The sequence below is a fragment of the Sus scrofa genome, chromosome 16 (assembly GCF_000003025.6).
Source record: "Sus scrofa isolate TJ Tabasco breed Duroc chromosome 16, Sscrofa11.1, whole genome shotgun sequence".
Classification (NCBI taxonomy): Eukaryota; Metazoa; Chordata; class Mammalia; order Artiodactyla; family Suidae; genus Sus; species Sus scrofa.
In genome coordinates, this window is record NC_010458.4 from 23,536,593 (window position 1) to 23,562,163 (window position 25,571).

At 45.1% G+C, this 25,571-nt stretch overlaps 1 protein-coding gene across 1 annotated transcript in view; it reads left to right on the plus strand.

Annotated features, from left to right (window-relative positions):
- Positions 1-25,571, plus strand: part of EGFLAM (EGF like, fibronectin type III and laminin G domains) — a 203,298-nt gene that overhangs the window by 133,656 nt on the left and 44,071 nt on the right. The window contains 6 exon segments of the mRNA XM_021076641.1: positions 7,678-7,793; positions 8,366-8,684; positions 9,364-9,464; positions 10,968-11,068; positions 13,351-13,495; positions 16,476-16,665. Coding sequence (XP_020932300.1) covers positions 7,678-7,793; positions 8,366-8,684; positions 9,364-9,464; positions 10,968-11,068; positions 13,351-13,495; positions 16,476-16,665 — 972 coding nt within the window.

The window sequence follows — 25,571 nt, forward strand, 5'->3', positions numbered from 1 at the left end:
ACGACGGGAACTCCCAATAGTTTTCTACTGTTAATACTATTAGCTGGGAATTACCAGTAAACTCCCAGCAAAAATGACTGATTAGACACTTAGAGTATCACCATAGACCAGATTAAAGCTGAGATCTTTCAACAAATATTTCTTTTGCTTTTATCGTGTGCAGAACCCCTTGTTAAGAAGTTTTGACTCTTACAGAGAACATTCACTCATTCTCTTATCTAAAAAAATATGTATTGAGTATACATAACACTGCCAGCCACTAGTTCAGCTGCTTACTTGCCTGTGTAAATTGTGCACCTCCCACGCCACCTCAAGTCCTGAGGTATCCCCACAGAATGTTGTCAGTAAATTATTACTCATTATTCTCTGAAGTTGCAAAGATTCCACACCTGAAATTTTCAGCACACCATGATGAAAACATGGCCCTCCATTGTCCTGCTGTGTTCACAGCCACCTCCCAAATTATGTTTGCCTAGGTATCCCCTCTATCAGCAGGTAGTAGAAAAACAGGTGCCTGACACCTTGATTTCTGGCCATCTGTTTAGCTTTCCACAGTCCCATTATCTGTATAAGGAGAGGCTCCAAGGGAGAAGGATACAGTGGCTTGTGGTTGGTTGACTGGTTTATACTCTCTTCAAAAGAAAACACTCCACAGGGGTTATGCACAGTTGTCCCCTCATCTGTGTGTGCAGGCATAAAACTAAAAAAGGAGTCGAGGAAGCTTGGAGGAGAAGGCTCTAGAAAGTGACGGCTCTGCCTGCGGTGCCCTTCTTGGGCTCTAGTCAAATAAGAGTTTCATGAAGCATGATGAACAGAAAAGAACAAATATACCTGCCTATGGTTGGTTTTTTTTTTTAGACCCACTGTCTCTCAGTAATCCCACCCATGTCATCATAGAAACATACCCTTGGATTAGTTAGGTTGGCTCAGGTTGGAGAAAAAGAATCAGGCAGATTATTTCTGTGAAAGGGAGGAGCAAAGGAAACCATTCAGCCTCCTCAAAGACCCTCTGAGTCCCTGTGTTGCCTAGGCTGCTAGGGTTTTGAGTATGCCCAGTCAATAACACATCCTCGCTTTGTCCATTTTCTGAACCAGTTCAGAAAGAAGACAGCACACTCTGAAGATAAAGAATTGAAAGCCATCCTTATTTGTGCTAAAGGCTGAGTCAGAGAACATAGCTTACTCTAAGCACAAACTCCCTTTTGCAAATCCCCTTTTGTCCAATCCAGGCGGTGGAACCTGCTTGAGGCAAAGTTTGGGATCATACTTGCTTTGGAGAGCAAAGGTGAGAGGGACTGAATTTGTCCCCAGTTCCTCCTCCCTCCTCCAGGTCCTTTGATAGATGAGCTTCACTCAGTTCAGAACTATGGACCAAATGCTTCTCTTCATCATCTCAGTTTATGTCTCTCCCTCTCTAGGGAGGAGAAAAGGTTGGACGAGCATCCAGCAGTATTTTCAGAAACTCTTCTTATGATGCAGCTTCAGGAGTGGAGAATAAGTGTCCCTCTCTCATCGTTGCTAAGAGCTGAAAGAGAAGGGACCCAAATACAACCTGGTCCTTATAAATGAAGATGAGTTCTGATAAATGATAGGTCACATCTTCTAGGAGGCTTATAACATGGAACACAAAGCTGCAATTCCTAAGGCATGTAACTTCCTTGCTGAACTTTTTTTTTTTTCTTTTTCATCCACATAAGTGAAATCCCCTAGTTGTTTCTTTTTCAAATTTCACTTGGAGTAACAGATCCCTGCAGTATGTCTAAATCAAAGGCATAAACTTTAAGGCCACAGAATGTTAGTGCCAGCCAGTCATCAAATCCAATCCCATTCCTTATTTTATTAGAAACATGGTACCCGGGGGGATGAAATGACTCATCCAAGGTCATACAGTATTTGTGTCCATCTCCCATCCAGTCATTGGTTTCCATGAGCAGGGGTATTTCTAACTATTCCATGTTGATACATCAGAGGAACTTACTATTTATAGAAAACTGGTGATGCCTCTACAAAAACAAGCATACAGGTTTTTAAAAATAAAAATCATCCCTTACTAGAAATTTGCCTTTTGCGTATTAGTTTTTCTTACAGCAGAATAACCCTTGTACTTGTTTTGCATTCCGTCAGTGGTTTGACTTTTGTGGTTCTAAATAAATGACTTCTTTTTAATGTTCTCTTTTCCTAATTAGCAAAGTGCCAAGTAGAGAGAGATAAGTTATGCACTTTAATCACAATAGCCTCAGGCTACTGGGAGATTTCTTGTCCTGGCTTGGACTGTACATTCTGTGCTCACTTAGAAACAGCATTGGTAGAATCTTCAGGGAAGCCATGGATTTGAGAGCTGAGGTACTCAGGCCATCAGGAGACAAGAGCAGGGAGCTTCATTCCAGAAGTCTTCATGTCATACTGTGCCTGGTCCTCTCTGAGCTCATTTCGTTCCTATTTAAAAAAAAAAAAAAAAATGGGAGATGGCTATTAACCTGGATCGTTATGAGAGGCTGAGAGAGGTGCTGAGGAGAGTTATTGGAGTGCAGCATTGGGAATCCAGAATTCTAGATCAGCTCTGCCGCTAATGAGCCCTCTCTCTGGGCCAGTGTCATGGTCTCTTTGAACCTCAGTTTACTCCTCTTTAAGATGGACCTATGGTGTTACCTGATATCTGAGGTCATTCTATAAAAGTCAAGATGTCTTTGACTCTAAGTCTTTGTAATTCCATATCCTCTTCCCACCCTTATCTCATGCCCTTTGTTTCCCCATACTGAGAAGTAACGTCTGGCTTCAAGGAGATGTTATATACAGTGCCCAACAGAAGCAATGATTATAAAGACCAAAAAACTTTATCCATTGAACATGTGCCTTATTTTACTTCTCAATATGCGCAGAGAACCAGGAGTCATTTCCATTCTTACCATGGTACCGTTTCATACCTGCAGAAATGCATTCCTGGCCCTTTCCTCCAAGAGTTTCCTTCAAGATAGATATCCTAGGGTGGGTTAAGGGCCAGGATGAGAACTGAGCTACCTGCACACCAACCCTTGGCTTCCCTATATCCTTCTGGCTGAAGTATCTTAGACACCTGATATCAAAACATCTATATGTTAGAGTATTCTGGATATTGAACTAGGGGTCATATAGTCTGGTTCTGGTCCTGAGTCTTCCATCAGTGAGATGCGTGACCTTGGTTTTAAGTCACTTCTTTTCTATGGCTTGAGTTTCCACATTTATGAAATGGGAAGTTTGGAGCAAACGGTGTCTCAGGTCTTTTCCAATTCTATACTTCTGGTTCTGAGTTAGGGAAAGAGACAGGAAATGTCTTTGGATTTGGGGGCAGAGTCTCACCGTAGAAGGATTCATCCCCAGTATTCTGTCACCTAAGCAAGCCTGGCCAGCTGGGCCAGGATGGGACAGAAACAAGTCCCCCTATAGTGACGCACTGGGGGAGTGTTTCCCCTGTCTGGTGGAGGTCGTGGCTTTCAATGAATATGTGAAGTGTTAGTTAAATGGAGGATGGAGAGAGGGGTGTCAAGAAGTCTAAAATATAGTTCCCGCCTTCAAAGGCATTCACAGTTGAGTTGGGAAACACAAGGGTAGCATTCCAAGGCCAGGAGTCCAGAAAGTGCAAGTCCATCTTAAATATCCATTGATTGATTCCATCAAACTATGGAAGCTTATTCTGAGCTCATGATTAGGGGCATATATTTTTGGGGGGTGGGGGGGGGAGTCATCCCATCCAGGAGGAGATGGAGGAATATCCCAGATCTTGGCTACTCCACCTTTTCTGAAGTCGCCATTTTTTTTCCCTCAGAAGAGTCTGGTGTTGTCTTTTTGAAAGGTCACTTGGTGGTCTTTTGATTATATACATTCATCTCTGTATCCACAAATGCATGCAGCTGGAAGGGTGAGTAGACCATATATAAAGATATAAGAGAGGGAAAAAGAGGATGATGTGGAGAAGAACATTCACCAAAATCCTGGAGGAAGAAAACACAAGATGTTTTTATAAGACAACTGGTAGACCAGCTTGTCCATTGATGCTTTGGAAGAGGGGAAAACGAAGAGTCAAAATTACAACTTGGAGTCAGATTAAAAGTGACATGATGTAATCAGAAAAGAGGCCAAGGATAAATCTAGGTCTGTTGTTTACTGTCTGCATGTCTTTGAGCAAGTGATTTAATCTTTCTCAGTTTATACCTCCACATGGTAAAATCGGTGTACTCAAACCACTTTCACAGGATTTGTGAAGATTAATAGAAACAATATTTGAAAAGCTCCTGGCACAGTGAAAAGTATCAATAAATGTTAATTTTCTAAATGCCAGGCTCTTCCTTCCTCCACAGTGACTTCTCCTACAGGCACTGGGAGAGCAGCCACCAGACAGACTTGGCTTTGAGTTAGACTCAGCCAGTCACAAAATCTTTGAACTTGGTCAAACCACTTAACTTCCCTGACTTCAGCTGACTTCTGTACAAAATGAAATTTAACACACTTACCTTGCAGGATTATTGTACAGTTTAGAAATGTGTGATAGGAAGCACACAACAGTACCTGTCAATAGGGAAGAGGCAGTAGGTGTCAATAAATAATGGTGATGGGAAAGGGGAAGAGAAGCTGTGATCATCGGATTCTTGAATTCTTGACCAGGGAGCCTTGGCATCTATCTTGTAGGCAGTGCGAGTCTTTGAAGATTTTCTTTCTCCAGATAGGGTATTATGCGATGAAATGCAAGAATCTTGACATTGATGAGAATAGTACAAGAATGGCTAGAATGTGCAGAAGGCAAGGGTGAACACCTTGGAGGTACAGAGACCTATCTACTGAAGATAAAACCCAGCTCTCCTCATGCATGTTCTACATAATTCCTTTATTACCCAAAGAATTCCTTCTTCTGAAATATAACAAATCTGAAAATATGAGCGATACAGAGATAGAATGGAGAGGGAGAAAAGGCAAGAAGAGATGCAGAAAAAGAGAGAGAGGGGCAGAGGAAGAGGTAGATACAGAGAGATGAGGTTGGGGAAGCTGTCTTCAGAGACCTCCAGGCTTTTTGTGTGAAGACTTCTGGCACACAGCTGTGCTGGCTGGAGGCAGGTGGCTGAAGAGAATTTATATCCGAGTGTAAATCTGGCATCAACAGGCTTGAATTTTCAGCTGGCATGTGGGCTATTTTAAGTAAAACTGGGGGATTGGTGCGGAGGTGGTGAGACCACCACCTCTCTTGTGTTAGCCCACTTCCACCACGATGTGCCTGACACCTGAGAACAGGTCCTGCCCCGCTGTCTGTGGATCACCTGCTGACCAGGTTTCCCTCTTCCTGGTCCAGGAGATGTCTTGTCAGCAGCATGCCCATTGAGCAAGCGTCCCACACCCTGTCTTTGTCATTTCCTTCACTTCACGTTCAATCTGCTTGCTATTTTGCTCATGGAGGGTGAGTTTGCTTTTGTGAGACAGCTGTTTGGCATAGCTCATTCTGAAAGCAGAATTATCTTTAAGTTCAATTTATGGCTTTTTAATGTCATTTTCTTTACTTTTTAAACTAATCACCCAGTAACTAATGGGCATCCGCCCCCTGCAAAAGTCAGTTTCTGTTGCCAGAATTGTTACAGTCTTAAAGCCTGGTGCCTCGTGTGCTTGTGTCTACTCAGACCCACCAGGAGGAAATGGGGGCGCTGTGGAGCAGCATTTGAAAGACTCGTACCCTGGGGGTAGGGCTTCTTGTGTCCAGCCTGAGTCAGGACTGCTGTGGATCAGTAGACTTTGTGGATGACAACTGAATAAAAATATTAATCTGACCATCCCCCAAAGAACAATACCCTGTATTGTCCCCTCTGAGTTTTCTCAGCTTACCTTCCAGTCCTGAAAGCTCCCGTTGTTCTGCTAACATGGATGAAAATAGTTGACCCCTCAGATGCCACACAGGGCCCCTTTTTTGCTGGATGTGGGAGTGTTTGCTCTAGTATAGTGTCTCTTTCTTATTGAAAAACTTTTAATGAAATATTTCGGACAGCAAATATATATATACATATACTTATGCTTTTATACATATTATTTTTATGCTTTTATGTAACATTAAAAAAAATACAAACACTCTATTCAGAAATAGTGGAGCCCAGCATCTGTCTTAAGAAATAGAGTGTTTTAGAGTCCTTTCAAAGGCCCCTGCATGTTACGCCTCGTGCACATCCCTCTTCTAACCTTACCCAGGTATTTTTTGTCATCACTTTACTTAAAAGCTTAACTATATAGTCAGGCCTTATCGATCCATGGTTAGTTGAAGCTGCTGATGTAGAATCTTTGGATGCAGAACCCACAGATACCAAGGACCATTTTATGTAAGGAACATCAGCATCTCAGATCTTTTTTTTTTAGTGGTTGCTCCTGTGGCATATGGAAATTCCTGAGCCAGGGATAAAATCAGAGCCACATCTGCAAACTACACCACAGCTCATGGCAACACCAGATTCTTAACCCACTGAGCAAGGCCAGGGATCCAACCCGCATCCTCAAGGACATTATGTAGGGTTCTTAACCTGCTGAGCCTCGATGGGAACTCTGTCATGGCTCTCTTTATTTGCCGGGCTTGGGGGGGGGGGGCGGTTCCTGTAACCAAAACCATGTGTGGGATACCAAGGGACTAGGGACTATATCCTTGAATAATATATAGTTTTCCTTGCTGTTGACTTTTATATAAGTGGCATCAAACTGAACAGGCACCTTTGCAAGTTGCATTTTTTGTGCATAACATCATGTGAGATTAAATCACATTGATACCTTAAATACCCATTCATTCATTTCCCCTATTCCGTAGTATTCCATTCCATAGATAAACTAGAATTCATTTATTCATTCTCTGTTGATGGATATTTGGGGTGTTACTACTTTTATAAATAACGAATTTGGCGGGGTTTTTTTTTTTTTTTTTTTTTTTTACTGTTAGAAATTCAGATGCGATGAATATGTTATGCACACATCTTCTGGTACACACATAGAAGAATTTCTCCAGATTTTGTAAGTTGGGGTGAGATTGCTGAGTCAAAAGTTATGAACACTTTCTACTTTATTAAATATTCCCAAGTGTTCTGCAGCGTGGATGTACCAATTTACACATCTAACAGTTAGGGTCTGAATCTCCCTTGACCCCCATCCTTGGCAATATTTTTTTTTTATTTCCCAACTTTGCTGTTTGCCGGTCTGGTCGCTATAAAATGACAGTTCTTTCTGGGTTTAATGGGCATTTCCTTGACTGCTTATGAGATGAAATGTTCTTTGAATTTTTTTGCTCGTGGCTGCTTCCTCTTCTGCTTTTTTACTTGTTTGTTTGGGCTGCACCTGCGGCACATGGAGGTTCCAGGCTAGGGGTTAAATTGGAGCTGTGGCTGCTGGCCTATGCCACAGGCAACGACAGATCTGAGCCTCATCTGTTACCTACACCACAGTTACTGGCAATGCCAGATCCTTAACCCACTGAGCGAGGCCAGGGATCGAACCTGCGTCCTCATGGATGCTGGTCAGATTCGTTTCCACTGTGCCACAGCAGGAGCTCCCTGCTTCCTCTTCTATTTTGAATCCCTGTGTGTTTCCTATACATCTCCATTCATTGAGCACAGCTCTGTATGTGGCTGAATTAGGATAGAAAAGGGAGCCAAGGCCTATGTTGACACACTGTGCTGCTTTTCTCAGAAGGCCCTGAGGAGTCAGGAAGTGGGCGCTATGGACCCCATTACATGACCGACACAGAAGGCGGTGAGGATGGTGACGGATTTGAAGACGACTTAGATTTGGATATTTCCTTTGAGGAGGTAACCAACAGTACTGCTTTTAAAACCTTGGTGTTTTGTTTTCTTGTTGAACAAGGCAATTTGGTCAATGGACAACAAACATTTTCCTTAACACTTAATTAAATTGGCTCCTTTGCTTTTAACACTTATCTACTTCCTCTGACTATTAGGCTCCCAGTGATCACAAATTAATAGTAACTCAGCACCAACCATGCTGATGTTCTGTAGTTAGCCCTTGCCTGCTGACTTCACAGTCTGGCAAAAACATTATTTAGTCCGTTTACATAAGGGAATAAGCAATTCCTTGACAAAGGAATGCATTTGGTGATGTCGTAATAACGATAAGTCATATGATAGCAGCTTTAGCACTGACTTTCTGAGTAATACAGGGCAAGGTGCCTAAAATCCTTCAGCCTCAAGTTCTTTAACCATAAATTTCGATCAGTAGTATCTGCTCCCTCTGCATCCCAGGCTTTGGGGAAGTATCAAAAAAATGACCATGTTTTCAAGTATTGGGCATCAGCTAGAAGTAAGGCAGGCTCGTTACTGTGCTCTGTGTTAATCCTGAATTTCTTTTCCTTCTCTGTCTTTAGGTTAAACCGCTTCCTGCTATCAAAGAAAGGAATAAGAACTTTTTGGTAGAATCCAAGATGGCGCCTAGATCAAACCCAATGACCATTTCCAGGCTTGTCCCCCCTACCCCGGCATCTCTGCCTATGACTACGGTGGTTCCCCAGCCCACCCCAGTGGAGAGGAAGGGGAAGACTGGTGTGGCTCTGATGCCCCGGCTCTTTGACATGTCTTGTGATGAGACTCTCTGCTCTGCTGACAGCTTCTGTGTCAATGACTACACCTGGGGGGGCTCTCGATGCCACTGCAACCTGGGCAAAGGTGGTGAGAGCTGCTCAGAAGGTAGGCTCTTGGTGTGTGTGTGTGTTGGGGGGAGGATGGAACATGCTGATGAATTGGTCACACTGGGCGCCAGAGGACAGTTTTGCAGTCCACACCTGGTTCCTACAAGCCCTTTTTCTAAGATAAGCCCCTTCTTCCCATTTTAGTCATTACATTAGCTCCTTAGCTCTACAGGGCAAACATGAGGCAACTCCCATTGCTTCTCGTTAGATAGCAGCACTATGTCTATATGTGCCAAACATGTCGTCCTTTTGGAGCAATTAATAAATCATCCTGATGGCACCCTGGGGTGGGCTTTACTTTTCTCACACCTCTGCTGAAAAAAATGCAGCAGAAACATGTGCATAAATGTTAAGAAGGAAAATAATTGAGTCAACTTCTGTTACACGCAGGGACAGCTGGAAAGCAGCTGTCAGTGGCCTTAAGGCCATTGATTTCTTTTGAAGGTGGCAAGTAGCAATCTCCAAAGATGCAGTTTCTCTCTAAGAAATCCAGAAGCTCCACGTCCTCAGGAATGAGAATCCTAGGGTAAAGAGTAGAGAAAAGAAGATGGTAAGCTAGGCTTAACAGACTTCCAGTTTTTACTTAATGACATCCAGGCAATGGTGTGTATTGATTTTGTTGCATTTGAAGAAGTAAGGAAAGAGCGTTCTTTTGTTTTGTCCTTTTCTCTTTTCAGATATTGTTATACAGTATCCTCAGTTCTTTGGCCACTCCTATGTAACCTTTGAACCTCTGAAGAACTCTTATCAGGCATTTCAAATTACTCTTGAATTTAGGGTAAGAAGAATTAATTATTTGATGAGAGCCTATTGGAGACCTTAACACAGCAGTGGGGCTCCATCAAAGGGAGGAGGAGGGGAGAGGAAGCAGGGAGGCAAACCCATTCACAGGGTAGTGAGAACAGTGGGCACATTTACACACTCAAGGGTGCCGGCAAGGGGAGAGTGGGTTGGGTTCTGCATATTACTGGGCTAGGGAAACAGCTGGCCTGAAGGTTCCCAGGGAGAATGTTTGTGTCCCTGCCATGTTGCTCATGTCAGCTGGAAAAAAAAAAAAAAAAAATACACCACCTAAAAGTTGAAAATAGTATTTGGCAGATTTGCTGAGGACTTAAGTCTGATAGTTGTGAGGGACTAACTCCCGCGCTTTAAATCCTCAGCAAGTTAACACTCATAATAGGGACTCTTCCCAGCCAGGGTTTCAGAAGCCATAAATGCACTCTTCATCCCCAAATACCTTTTAAACAGAGCCCACACAACCTTCATTATTATTACTGTAACTGAACAAATAGAAAATCCGGGAGTTTTCATCATGACTCAGTGGTTAATGAATCCAACTAGGAACCATGAGGACACGGGTTTGATCCCTGGCCTCGCTCAGTGAGTTAAGGATCCGGTGTTGCTGTGAGCTGTGGTGTAGGTCGAAACACACCTTGGATCTCATGTTGCTGTGGCTGTGGTGTAGGCCAGTGGCTACAGCTCCAATTACACCCCTAGCCTGGGAACCTACATGTGCCATGGGTGCGACCCTAGAAAAAGACAAAAAAAAAAAAAAAAAAAAAAAAAGAAAAGAAAAAAATCTGATATATGAAACCTTGGCATACAGTAAGGGTCCAATAAGTGCTAAGTGATCGGAATTAGCTGTAAGTCAGAATTCAGTGCTTTCAGCTTAAAGTGATCCTTTTGGGTATCTCGGATGATGGAAAAAGGTTTGGAATATGGAAACAAGTCCCCTTTGAGGTCATGGTCAACGTGTTGAGGGTCCAAAAGACGATCTATCCCAGTCTAGGATGGCCAATCTGGGTGAAAACCAAACTGGTCCAGCAGCTGGGCTGTTTGTATTGTCATGTTCTCCTCAAGGAAGCGAAGAAACAAATTTGCATGGGAAGTAAAACAAATCAAGGAAAAAGTAGAATGATCATTGGTGAGACTAGAATTTGATGAGCCTGCGAACAGTCCCTGTGTGACCATGGTCTCTGTGCTCACAGTTTCCCCTGAGGCTCTGCTGGTGGGTCCACAAAGCCAAGGAAAGAGTGGGTCAGACAGGGCGGTCTTCTCTCATGTCACTGCCAAATTCCTCGAACGCTGTTTATCTGCTGCCCTTCGTTTATTGAAAATGAATCGGGACCGGCTACCTGGGAATTAATGGGAATCCACATGCTTGTAAATAGGACCACCCAACAGTGGAGGTGCTCAGGTTTCATATTCATGAGTGTTTCCAGGTGGTGCTTTATGGAAGAGGAGGTGTTCATTGTGTGCGTGGCTTTTGTTTGTATAACAGGCAGAGGCGGAGGATGGCTTACTGCTCTACTGCGGGGAGAATGAGCACGGGAGGGGAGATTTCATGGCTCTGGCCATCATCCGGCGTTCACTCCAGTTCAGGTAACTCCTCCCCAAAACCCCTAGGATTTTCACTGCTGGTCTATGCGATGTTTTCTTTTTAAAATCTCTATAGGATGGATTCCTGTAAATAAAGGAATAGTGTGTATAAGATGAGCATGGACCAGTTTACTAAATACTGGAGTATCAGGATTGCAGGATAACCTCTGATATTTAAGTCTCAGAACCTTGCAACCATTCATTCATTCAACAGCAAATGTTCCTGAGCCCTTGAGGTGTTCTTGGCACGGCTGTAGTGCCTGCTGTAGCATCAGTGAGCCAAAGCAACCGAGTCCCTTCTCTCCTGGAGCTCCAGTGGATGCAATGGGAAGAGGGCTGGAACCTCCTCCTTGTCCCCTGTAGATACAGCTGACAGCCATGGAGAGCAGAGAGGAGTCCACGGTTGTCTACGGGTTCCCAGAGGCTCGGATCCCATCTTCGTCTTCCTTTGGGGCCGTGGCGAACTGTTTGACTTAATTCCTCTGCCCTAACATACCTTGGAAGCCATCTTTGGGGGGTGTGTGTGTGTGTGTGTGTGTGTGGTTTTCTGGAGGCAGAGTTTTGTGGACACATTTTCACCATCCTCCTGGAGGTGTACACAGCGCTATTTAAGAATGACCAGTGGGGATCAGCCTTGTGCTTCTCCATGGTGTGCTGGTTAAAGACCCTGATGGCACCATTCCCCCTGCCTGACCTTCAGCAAGTGACTTAGCCTATCCCAGCCTGCATGTCCTCCCAAGGCCATTGTGAGAGTTAAATGCCTTAACATATCAAAGTGCTTAGAGCAGAGCAGAGCGTGACCTATGACAAGCACTCTGCAAGTATCAATCGTTACTGTCTTTTGATTATTTCAGCACAAAAATTACTTTTGGTTAAGTTTGATAAGGCTGTCGAGCATCCCACGTAGGGTAGAAAATGCCATTCCTCCCCTACCCCACCTCCCGCCTCCCACCCTCACCCCCACTGCCATCCTTTGCTAAATGCTTTGATTGATGGGAGACTAAGGTTAGCCAGCAGGATCTGGGGCTGTGGCCCTAACCTGATGGGGCTTTAATAACACTTGGAGGGCCTGAGAGACTCCCACTAGCCCTGATGGTCACTTGCTGGTGGTAAATAACCCAGCTCTGCAGCTCCTACCGCATGATTCTGATATCCCCCCTCTAGGTGAGCCTGTTCTGCAAAGCCTCTTGATCCCATTCCACACTCCTGAGGATCAGGAGACAATGGGAGGCCGTGAGAAGTGGGTTGCAGCTAGGGAAAGCCCTCATAAGGACAGCACCAGCCATGCTTCCTTCTCCCCTCGGTCTCAGGACCTATGGGGAGGTGGCGTGGTGGCTGCTTGGTAGTTGCCTGGAAAGGATCAGAATTCTAGATGTCAGGCATAGTGACCACTGGGCACCCTGGGCCATACAGAGGTCGGGGAAAAAAAAAAGAATAACGCAACTGTCTGAGAATGCCTGTCCTCCACCCACACCCCCCTGAGCCAAGCTTCCCATGGAAACCACACCTGCACTCGGGCCCAGCTGAACACAGATGGCAGTGCTGGCCAGCTTGCCAAAATGAGTGTGAAAACCTTTTTTTTTTTTTTACACCATTTTATTAATATCACTGAGCCTGTCATTTGGGAGTTGTGGGAAGTCCCCAGAGAAATCCTGGGAAGCAGAATGACTCAAGCTGTAATTCTCTGCACCCTGAGTCCGCGTTTAGCATCGGGTCATCACTGAGATGGAGAGGGAAGATCTTAGCTGCCCAGGATTCTCCAAGATGCAGAGAAAATCAGATTAAAGAAGGCCTCCCAGGGAAGGGTTCTATGGGCAGATGAAAGACAACTAGGTTGATGTCATCCCAGGGAGGAGGCGCCTAGTTTTTCCACGTGTACATTTTAACCGCTCTTGATATTTGCAAAGCCGACTGAACGGACTGGCTCTGAAAGAAGCCATTGCCCTGGTGGCAAGGTACCTGCTCGTGGTGAACAGGTTGATCAAAGAACCTTCCTGGGAGTTCCCGCTGTGGCTCAGCAAATTAAGAACCCGACCTTGTGTCTATGAGGATGCAGATTTGATCCTGGCTTTGCTCAGTGGGTTAAGGATCTGACGTTGCTGCAAGCTACAGCGTAGGTCACAAAGGCAGTTCGGATCTGGTGTTACTTGTGGCTGTGGTGTCGTCTGGCAGCGGCAGGTCTAATTTTGACCTCTAGCCTGGGAATTTCTATATGCCGCAGGCGTGGCTATAAAGAGAGAGAGAGAGAAAAGAACCCTCCACCCTTTCCTTTTCTCCCCCCACAGGTTTAACTGTGGAACTGGAGTTGCCATCATCACGAGTGAGACCAAAATCAAACTAGGGGCTTGGCACACCGTTACGCTCTACAGAGATGGGCTGAATGGGCTGCTGCAGCTGAACAATGGTACCCCAGTGACAGGCCAGTCCCAGGTGAGTGTGGGCCTCACTCCCTCCCCACCCACCCAGCACCCCCAGCAAGCATTCTGGGAGGGTCCCATTGCAGAGAGCTGGCGGCCCTGGCAGATGGGCTGTTTTTCATGGAGAACCCATGCAACCTGGTCTTTCCATTCAAGGTGGGGCTTCAGGGCAGGCATCTACCCCACACTGACAGAAGAAGAGGATGGAATTTGCCAGCGTTGTGCTCTTGGGTGCATGGGGACAGGCAACAGGTCTCTTTCTATAAGGACATCAAAGCCACGGGTGGAAGAAGGCCCATCTTAGAAGAATAGAAGCCATTATCAGTGCCAAGCACAAAGCTTGCTTTTAAGGCAGGGGTGTTGCAATCTTGTGGCTTTAGAAAATCATCCCGAAAGGTTCACTTGGTTCAAAATGCAGGAATAATCCATTCATCCACCTTTTTTGGGGGCCATGATTATAGGAAGTGGTAAAACAATTTCACCGTTGGACCACTCAGCAAATCACCTAGGTATTCACATATTTGTCATGCTCTGAGCAATTTTAGGACTGTGTTTAGAATAAATAGTTTGGATTAGCAACCTGCCAAGGAACCGAGCCTGTAATTATAATCAGGCAGGTGTCTGTATTCTCTGAGGAAAAATGTAGCAAGAAAGTCTTTGTGTGTATGTGTGTATGGCTTTTCCCTTGCCTGGGCTCTTCACTGTTTTGCTGACAAGACATGTTATATAAAGGGTCATGACTTGCTGTTTTAAAAGAAAGAATAGAAAAAATAAATCTCATTCATTTGGACCCTGAACAAGAATCCAAAGGAACAAGAATCCAAATATGATAAGTGAGCGTGAATGCGGGAACATCACTTACGCATATATGCATATATTTCTAAGGAAGGAAAAGACAGGAAATATGCACTGCAGAGTCACATAAATGCCAGAACAATAGGCCTAATATGATTAGAATTAAATTTGATAGAATAAAGAAGATTTGAACTTGAGTCCAAATGTTAGCATGCATACAGGATGGAGAAGCTGTAACAGAAGGAACATGTGAAAATGTCTTATGGTTTAAAATAAGGGAATTCAGTAAAAGTTAATAAATAGGGCCTTGTGGTAACAACAAGCTAAAGAAGTTACAGGTTGCATTAATAGAGGCATAGCATCTAGAAAAAAATAGAGGTAATAATCTCTGGTGCTTACGTAGTGCTCTAACAGTGGCTCTAATCCTAGAAGAGGATTGCATTTGGAGTCTATGATGTTAACAAATACGAGAATTAATTGCAAGAAACATAATTTTATGGATACTCAGGGCAACATCTTCCTCTCTGCTACCAGGTTTACTAAGCAAGTTGCCTAAGTAGGACCGCAGATGTGGGGAATGTTTAATAAAGTGTCTTGGGAGATAGTGACTTTGTCCTATGTAGGGGTTCCCCCAAAACAAACCTGAGATAAGGAATCCTCTGCAAATGATGCATTAAGAAAATGCTCTCATAGGAAACCTGTAATAGAGGGGATTAAGATGGACAGGAATGGGGCACAACTCAGCAAGAGTAAAGTCTCAGGCAGAGTTCATCAGGGTCTTGCTTCAGCATAATCCCACCAGGGAGCCCCAGCGTGTATGTTGTACCTGGAATTATTCCAGCACCAATCAAGGGAGCTGGACTTTCACACTTAAGCACCCATTAAAAACTGTTAAGTGCTCTTCCGGGGAGCGGGGGATGCAAACTCTAGGGCACCACCAATTCTTTGAAAAGGCAGGCAAAGCAAGTTCCAGGGGCTGAAAGGCAACCCTCATCCAAGGGAGATAAAGGCCAGGCTCGAAGACTCTTTCTTGGGATGTTGTGATGGGAGCCTCAGAGGAATCATTCACCCCCAGGATGTACTTAATGCTCGGGAAAAGGAAAGGGATTGAGCTGTCAGGCTCCTGCTGTGGTCCTGGATCAGGGAACATGGCCAGAGGGGTGAAGATGGGACCCAGACGCAGTGCATTCTGAGGATCTTGATGAAATAAGCCAACAGGGGACTCAGTTCATCTAAGAAAAGCTGTGTGCCAGTGACTAGCAAATGATTAATCCTTAAAATGCACTGTGAGTACTTCAAAGCTGCCTATCTCATATTTAATATGCTGTTTACAAATGGTTCTTATCTGTTCCTTAGTAAAGATAAAGCAATGATTAGATGTTTTACCATTTGATAACAAAAGCATAAAGGATAAAGATTACATTTCAGTGGCTTACATTCTGGACATTTTATAACTTCCGGCAGCATGCCTTTCCCCACCCACTTTAATCCAAACGAATGAGGTATTTCTGTGATAAAAAAAACAAATAACCAAGGGCACCTTAATTTTGTCCCACCAAATGTTCAGCTCTGTTTTTTGTAACCTCGAAACCTACAATCCATATTGTGGTCTAGTCTAAGATTGGAAATGTCCCTACCTCGCTGTAATAACACTAGAAATAAATTGGGTCCATGAGCAAATTTCAAAATATTTTGCAACTCAGTCTTGGCAATTTCCCTGTCCCTCACAAATGCCTCTTGCAGGATATAGTATAATGGTGACGAGGATGGTAAAAGGGTCAATGTTAGCCCACGTATACACAAAATGAGTATTATCACCTTTTAAGACACAGCATAGTCCTATGACCCATCCAAGATACACAGTAAATTGGTGTCAGGAGTGGAAAGAGAAAGGTTTTTTTTGGACGCCCAGCATAGTACCCTGCCTGTTGGGTTGCTCTTGGCTCTGACCTGCCTTCCCTTCCCTTCTAGGCATTCCAAAATCATCCTTTCTTGAAACCCAGCCCTCTGAGAAGCTGAGTTTCCTATGGTTAACTGTGGGCTTCATTTTCCAGTAGGACAGTGACGTAAAGAAAAGTACGGATGGAAGAAAACACTGGGGCTATAAACAGCATCTTACCCCATGTCCCTCATGAAACTCTGTGGTGTTTTAGCTTTTGACTTTGTGTAGTGAGTTAAGGTTTCCATCTTTCTTAAAGGGCCAGTACAGTAAAATTACCTTCCGGACTCCTCTTTATGTTGGTGGGGCTCCCAGTGTTTACTGGTTGGTGAGAGCCACAGGGACAAACCGAGGCTTTCAAGGCTGTGTACAGTCGCTCACTGTTAATGGGAAGAGAATGGACTTGAGGCCCTGGCCCCTGGGGAAAGCGCTCAGCGGGGCCGATGTGGGTAAGTGGTTGCTGGGCAGGTGGGGTGCCCTTGTGGGATTGCCTTTCTGGGTGGGACCAGGGAGGGGAGCAGCTTCATGGGCCATAACCCTGGGCTGAGCTTCAGGAAGGAGGTGGTTCTAAGGGGTCAGGTTGGGGCTCTGCAGACATGATGACCTTGAACCTGAACACCAGGACATGGTAAATAACTCTTAAGCATGCCCCAAACCCTTGGTTGGGTCCTGCTGCCATCCTGGCCTCTTCATGAAACGTGGCCTGGACTCATCCGACGAGGCAACAGCAAGTCAGCCTTTCCACCCTTCGTCACCCAAGTCCAGTGGAAAAAGCAACACAATCATGTAGAAGGATCTTTCATCTACTCTCTGCTTTTAAAGGAAGTGGTCACATTCGAACTCTTGACCACTGTGCCAGACGTGTGCTTGGAAGTCCTCTCATTTATTCCTTACACTCACTCTCGGGGACGGCGGGGGGCAGGGGAAATTATCATCATACTTATTTACACATGAAGACAGGGGGACTTGTAAAAGTTGAAGAACTTATCCCAAATGGGGCAGAACTAGGATTATGGGGCTTTTTTTTCTTTGTTTCTATTTTACTTTTTTTTAAAAATAAGACTTTGTTTTTGAATAGTTTACGATTCACAGTGAAATTAAGGGGAAGGAACAGAGATTTCCCCTATCCCCTCCTCCCTCACACATACCTAGGACACCCCCCCAACACACACACACACACACACACACACACACACACACACGCGCACACACGCACACACGCACACACACACGCACACACGCAGTTATCAACATCCCCCACCAGAAGAGAATCAGAGAGAATGGATATGCGTCTGTGTATGACTGGGTCACTTTGGTGTATAGCAGAAATTATCACAACCTTGTAAATTAACTATACTTCAGTTAAACTTAAAAATAAATAAACAAACCCATCCCCCACCAGAGGGGACATTTCTTATAACTGATGAGCCTATTAACACATCATAATCACCCCAGATCCATAGGTCACATACGGAGTATTTTCACTGCCCTAAAAATCCTCTGTATTCTGCCTGTTCGTCTCTCTACTCCCTCCATTCCCAAATCCTTTTTTTTTTTTTTTTAAGGGGCTGTACCCACGGCATATGGAAGTTCCCAGGCTAGGGGTCAGTCCAAGCTGCAGCTGCTGGCCTATGCCACAGCCACAGCAACACCAGACCTTAACCCACTAAGCGAGGTCAGGGATCGAATCCGTGTCTTCATGGATACTAGTTGGGTTTTTAACCCAATGAGCCACTATGGGGACTCCCCCACTGATCTTTTTATGGGCTTTATATTTTTTCCTTTTCCAAAATGTCACATGGTTGGAATCATACATTATGTAGCCTTCATAGATTGGCTTCTTTCAGTTAGTTATATGTGTCTTAAGTTTCCTCCATGCCTTTTCATGGCTTGAGAGCTCATTTCTTTTTAGCACTGAATGCTATTCCACTGTCTGGGGGTACCACAATTTCTTTGTTCACTTACCGAAGGACATCTTGGCTGCTTCCAAATTTTGTCAATTATGAATAAAGATGCTAGAAATATCCATGTGTAGGTTTGAGGGTAGACGTAAGTTCTCAACTCTCTTGGGTAAATAAATGCCAGAGAGTGTGATTGCTGGGTCAGATGGCACGAGTATGTTCAGTTTTGTAAGAAACCACCAAAGCGTATTCCAGAGTGACTGTACCACTGTGCATTCCCACCATGAGTGCATGCGAATTCCTGCTGCTCTGCATCCTTGTTGGCATTTGAAGCTGTCAGGCTTCTGTATTTCGGCCATTCGAATAGGTGTGTAGTGGTACCTTATTGAAATTTGCTTTTCCCTAATGACATATGATATGGAGCATTTTTTCACATGTTTATTTACCATGTGTATATCTTTGGTGAAGTGTCTGTTAAGGTCTTTGGCCCATTTTTTAATTAGCTTGTCTCTTTTCTTATTATTGAGTTCTACAAGTTCCTTATATATTTTGGATGACAGTCTTTTATCAGATGTGTCTTTTGAAATTTTTTTTTTCCACCTGTGGCTTGTCTTCTCATTTTCTTGGCATTGTCTTTCACAGGGCAGAAGTTTTTAATTTTAATGAAGTCCAGGTTATCATTTATTTCTTTCATGGATCATGCCTTTGCTGTTGTATCTAAAAAGTCATCACCTCACCCAAGATCATCTAGGTTTTCACCTGTGTTATCTTCTGGGAGTTTTATGTTTACATTTAGGTCTGTGATCCCTTTTGAGTTAATTCTTATGCAAGATGTAAGCTGTATGTCTAGATTCATTTTTGTGTGTGTGGATGCCCCGTTGTTCCATCACCATTTGTTAAAAAGACCAGGATTGTTTTTAAAGCAATAAGGACATTTTATGGAGTTCCCGTTGTGGCTCAGCGGGTTCTGAACCCGACTAGTATGCATGAGGATGCGGATTTGATCCCTGGCCTTGCCCAGTGGGTTAAGGATCCAGCTTTGCCGGGAGCTGTGGTGTAGGTCACAGAAGCGGCTTGAATCTGGTGTGGCTGTGGCTGTGGTATAGGCTCCAGTTTGACCCCCAGCTTGGGAACTTCCATATGCCACAGATGTGGCCCTAAAAAAGCAAAACATAAAAAAAATACAATAAAAAAGCAGTAAGGACATTTATTCCATTACCAAAGGAAGCAGGTCGATAATTCTAAGGTTGGTTAATTCAGTGACTATTTTAGTCAGTCAGGGCTGCCATAAACAAATACCAAAGACTGAGTGGTTTAAACAACAGAAATTTATTTTCTCACAGTTCTGGAGACTAGAAATCCAAGATCAAAGTGTTGGCAGGTTTGGTTTCTCTGGAGGCTTCTCTCCTTGGCTTGGAGATGGCCACCTCCTCCCTGTGTCCTCACATGGCCTGTTGTCTGTGCTTGAACCCCTGGCTCTTCCTCTTCTCAAAAGGACTCGAGTCAGACTAGATTAGGCACCCCCCCCTCACATGACCTCATTTAACCGTAATTACCTCCTCGCAGGACCCAACTCCAAATACAGTCCCATTGGGAGTTAGGACTTCAACCTTTGAGGTTTGGGAGGACCCAGTTCAGTCCCTAACAACGACTCGGTAATGTTAGCACTCTAGGTTGGTATCTCTGTGGTTCTCTTGCTTCTCACTCGTAATCCCAAGATGGTACTGCAACTCTGAGCATCACATCCTCATACAACATTGTTGTGGGAAGAAATGGCAAGGCCCTCTCTTGGGTTCCTTTTTTCTCCATCTTCGAGATGTTATTTTTGAAAGAATGCATGGTAAACGCCAGGTTCCCACTCCCTAGATTCTACCCTTCACATTTGGCTGCATTTCCTTATCACATACGATCCTATCCCTCCCTCTCTCCATTCCTGGATCAAAGCTTGGATTTGGGACTCCAGGGATCGTTTTGTTTCTTTGTTTTGTAGCTGATATTAGTTGAGCAGCTACTACATGTAGCCACCATTCTGAACTACTTTAATCTTCTGAAATTCCTACAACGGGTGCTATGATTAGTCTCAGTGTTTACAGATGAGAGTTGGTGGTACAGGATAGTTAAGTAACTTGCCTGAGGTCACACAGCTAGTAAGTGGTAGAGCTGATAAGCTGTGATCTCAGGGATTCTGGCTCCAGTGTCTGCCCCCAAGCACATTTGCCTCATCAGTCTCCTGAATTGGCTTCAAATTGCTTCCTTCTAGCTTTCTCACTCCCAAAGGTGATACCATTGTTAAAACTACAGAAGATGGGGTTTACTTGAAAGGAGAAGATTACTCTCCACCTGTTATTTCCTCTGTTACTTTTTCCTCAGTTGATCATTTAATCAAAGCAAACAACCAACAGTAATGACTTAAACTATTACAAGGCACGTCCTGGGGCAGGACGATGTCTCCAAAATCCCTCTTCTTGAATATCTGTGATGATTCAGGATGGAAGAACCAGCAGGCCCATCAGAAACCCCCTGAGGTGTTGAAGAGTTCAGACTCTGAGGTTGCCTGGATTTGACAGATCCATTAACTTCACTGGGACTCAGTGTCCCCATCTGTAAATAGTAACTGCCTCATAAGGTTATTTTGGCTGCCTGAGTTGTGGTTCCTATAGAATACTGAGAATAAAGCCTTGCACATAGCAAATCTATTATAAATATTTCCTGTTAATATGATTATTAATATTCTGACTCCGCCATCCACAGGGCATGAGTTTTTTCTTCTCTCTTCATTGAACTAAGAGGGAAACAGGCCTCAGGACAGATCTGGGAGTTTCGAGGCTGCAGTGACCTCTGATAGGTAGTTAAGAGGTTGCAAAATTGAGCAGCGGCTGGTATCTGATGGTGTTTTAAATTCTCATGTGGAAAAATGTCAACTAGCATCTCCATTGAGCAGATGAACTAGGAGGGCCCAGCTTGCTGGCTCCTTTCCCTGGTGGCAGCTATTGCGTTATTCCATTGCTCTCTATGACCTTAATGGCAGGCATTGGTCACATGGCCTTTTTTAAAATTTCTTCCCATTTTTCCCTCTGGGGTATGAGAACAGGATTGGCTCCCCTTCACCCAACATGTTTGCTTTCTTTTGAGTGAGTCCACGTGAAGTTCAGGTTCCTCTAAGTTAAATGCAGTCTCAGTATGGGGGAGACTGGGCCCTTTGCAAACAGTGATGAATTTCTGTGGAGATACAGGCTTCCAGAATAGGGTAAGGACAGTCCTTGCGTCCCAGCTCCTCCCTTTGATCTCTACCTTGGCATTCCCGTTACCGTCTTCAGCCACAGCTGTTTCACTGTCCCACCTCCCCACTCCCACTAAACCTTTTTCCAGGGGGCCTTTCGTTACTCAACCCCTCCCACCTCATCGCCTTCATTAGATTATTTCCGGCTATTGGACTCTCTCCGAACTCACATTCGAGAATACTCAGCAATCTCAGCAAATTGTTGCATTCTCTGGCCCAGCCTTTTCTTGTATTATTTCCGCCCCAATTCTCAAACCTAAACCACCACCACTCATTTTTTCTAGTGCCATCTTGGGTGCTATAGACCCAACCTACCAAGTTATTGGAAACAAGAGGTCTGCAGTGGCTACGAGTCTCACCATGGCTTTTCACTCTTGCTTTCTGCCACTCAGTAAATACTTATTTAACTTCCTGCTTAATGCTGGTCACAACACTGGGTTCCGGAGATAAAGTAATGAACAAGACCGACAGACAGGATCCCAGCTCATCCCTCATGTACCTGCTACAAGGAGAGGCCAAATTAATCAAATAATCATCTCAGAAATAAATGAGTACGGTTTCCAAGTAAGTGTTACAAAGGGGAGGTAATGGGGAGTTCCTGTTGTGGCTCAGGGGAAACGAACCTGACTAGTATCCATGAGGACACAGGTTCAATCCCTGGCCTTGCTCAGTAGGTTAAAGGATCTGGCATTGCCGTGAGCTGTGGTGTAGGTTGCAACACGGCTCGAATCTCCAGTTGCTGTGACTGTGGCCTAGGTTGGCGGCTACAACTCCGACTGGACCCCTGGCCTGGGACCTTCCAAATGGCTGCAGGTGTGGCCCTAAAAACACAAAACCAAAGAAGGGGGGGGCAGTGATAGTGCAACACTAGAAAAATAGGGGGATTTATGGGCCGAGGGTCAGGAAAAGCATTTCTGAGCATGAATGTGAAATTGAGATCCGAAGCAAGAGTAGGGCTCAGAAAGCAGAGACGAGAGAGAAGTGCATTCCAAGCAGAGGAAATGGCTTGTCCCAATGGGAGTGTAAGGGGAAGGCAGGTTCCATGAACTAGTTTGTGTTTTGAAAAGATCCCTCTGACTACAGCGGCTCATAAGACAATATCTTCGGCTTTGGTGGGGGGGCATGTTGATCAGCTGAGAGGCTATGCAGTAGTTCGTTTTAAAGACGATGGTGGTTTGATCCAGGGTGATAGGGGTGGCAGATGTGACAGATCTTTAGGAGCGGAAATAGAGAAGCCTCATCATGGGGCTGAATGGGGAGACAAGCAGCAGGGAGATGGCTCATTGTCCACGGTCTTAGTATCTTCCACTCCGCCTTCTCTTCCCTCTTTGGGAGCCCGATTTCTCTCCTGCCGCTCACTTCATTATCTTGCATAGACCAACACAAACGCGGGTCTGCAGTGGGTGTAATGTCAATAGAAGATTTTTGGTTTATTGATGATGAGGTCCTGCTCGTTCCCTATAAATACGATCTTACACCTCCTTCTTCCAACTCTCGGAGGTGAAAGTTTTCCTTCTCTCTAAAACTAACCTATCATCTATGCTCTGCACCCATCCTTCCCTCCGTCCCTGGGATTTTGCTGCCAAGATTGTCTCTTCCCAATAACCCCAGGGTTCTGACACCTTTGTGTGCCATTGACCCTGTTGGCAGTCTGGGAAGTCTACGGACCTCTTCTCAGAAGGATGTTTTCAAATGCAGACGGTATACATCATAGGAAACAATTATTTTGAAATGAAGCTATATAATGAAGTTTCATTTTAATAGTAATGTGTGTGCTTCTTTACATTAAAGAACGGAATCCTTTCATGGTGGGTGCAACAACTACCATGTTTCCAAAGTAGCGATGGGCATAAATGGTATTTTGAGATTTCGGTAACAAAGGGAAAGTGATTCACCCCATTCTCAGGTCCACTGGGCATAAATCATGAGAACTGCCAATACTGGCGGTTCATGACCTACATTATTAATTGAAGGAACGACTCAAGTTTGTTAGAGATCATGGAATATAAAGATGAATGTGTTTCCCATCAAAGTTCAGCGACCCCCTGCTCTAGCCTATTCACCTCTGCTCCAGCTTCAACCAGAGCCCTGTTTGCGGAATCCTGGACCCTTCCAATTTGGGAACCCTGGGAACCTCTTCCCTCTCTTTCAAGACCTGACTCCAGCACCCCTCCGGCCCCCTGTCTGAACCTCCTGTGTTGGGGTTCTGCCTTCCACCACTGTCCTGAAGCTGTGAGTGGTGCTCTCTTTGCCCACCCCTCCTGGAGCTCTCCGGCAGTACTAACTTGACTTCCCTCTTTGCTCCTGCTCCTCCCTGAGCTTCTGGGAGCCCACCCTGTCTGGTGGTCCTTTGTCTGTTCTCCCTTTGCCTTCTCTGCCAGCTGCTCAACCCTCAGTGGTTCCCTGGGGATTCCAAGGGCCCTTCCATCCCACCCTCTCTCAAAGAGCCCAGAACCCATCTTTCTTTCTTTTTTTTTTTTTTTTTTGGTCTTTTTGCCCTTTCTTGGGCTGCTCCCTCGGCATATGGAGGTTCCCAGGCTAGGGGTCGAATCGGAGCTGTAGCTGCCAGCCTACACCAGAGCCACAGCAACAAGGGATTTGAGCTGCATCTTCGATCTACACCACAGCTCACGGCAACACTGGATCCTTAACCCACTGAGTGAGGCCAGGGATCGAATCTGCAACTTCATGGTTCCCAGTCAGATTCGTTAACCACTGAGCCACAACGGGAACTCCAAAGAGCCCATCTTTCTTGCTGTCAGGGTCCCCCACCCCCACCGCCCTGCTGCTGCTGCCCCTCCCACCCTCACCTGTGTGCAGGAGCCCTTCCTGCCGTGGGGATCAGCAGTGGACATTTCCACCATCCCCTGACGCTTAAGTTGAACAAAAGCCAACTTCTCCTCTGCTCCTCAGGAACCAAGTCCTGTTCCAAGCGTCCCTCGTTTCTTTCCTCCTGCACTCTCCTTTCAGACTTCCCAGCTAGAAGCCTGGAGATTATGCTAGAGTATCCTTGACCTTCAATCTCTAGGGTGAACTGCCTACCCCTTGCCCTTTATCTCTTCTCTTTTTTTTTTTTTTTTTTTTTTTTTGGTCTTTTTGTCTTTTCTAGGGCCTCACCCATGGCATATGAAGGTTCCCAGGCTAAGGGTCTAATCAGAGCTGTAGCCTCCAAGCCTATACCAGAGCCACAGCAACACCAGATCCAAGCCGCATCTGTGACCTATACCACAGCTCATGGCAACACCGGATCCTTAATACACTGAGCGAGGCCAGGGATTGAACCCACAACCTCATGGTTCCTAGTCGGATTTGTTCGCGATGCGCCACAATGGGAACTCCTCTCTCTCTCTCTCTCTCTCTCTCTCTCTCTCTCTCTCTCTCTCTCTCTCTCTCTCTCTCTCTCTCTCTCTCTCTCTCTCTCTCTCTCTCTCTCTCTCTCTCTCTCTCTCTCTCTCTCTCTCTCTCTCTCCGGGGATTGCATCTGAGCCATAGCTGCGACCTACACCACAGCTGTAACAATGCCATGTCCTTTAACCCACTGCACCCAGCCAGGGACTGAACTCATGCTTCCTTAGCAGCCTGAGCTCCTACAGATTCTTAACCCACTGCACCAGGGTAGAAACTCCTGTATTACATCTCTCTGATTGTTCACTTTCTCTCTCTTTCCTCTGCTCTCACTGTCTCCAGCCCATTTTCTTCCCCATAGGACTTCTCTCTTCTTTCCCACCCCCATAACTCACAATCTATCTTGCGTACTGTATGTAGCCAGCACACTCTTGCTGAAACACTGCTTTCATCAAGTAAATAATTCTGGCTGGTTTTCAAGCCTCCACCCCCTCCTCCTACTTATACCAAAGAGTTGCAAAGCAAATTTGTAAAATAATTTCTTCCATGTGTCTCTAAAATGACCCAAGGACCCCACATCTTCCTGTGGGACTAGCTCTTCTCTGAGAAAGACTCTCGCCCACAGAAGGTGGTGGAATGTGGGTACTTGTGAGAGGCTGGCTCTCTAAAGCCAAGTCAGCCTCTGTGTGGAGGCTTGAGTGCTGGCCATGTTCTCCAGACTGTGGCTGGGGAAAGAAAAAAAAAGACCACCGATCACTTCTGCTTGAACTTCCAGTGGCCCCCAGCTGGAATTCACAGAGGCCAGCCCACCCGGCTGGAGGGCAAGCCT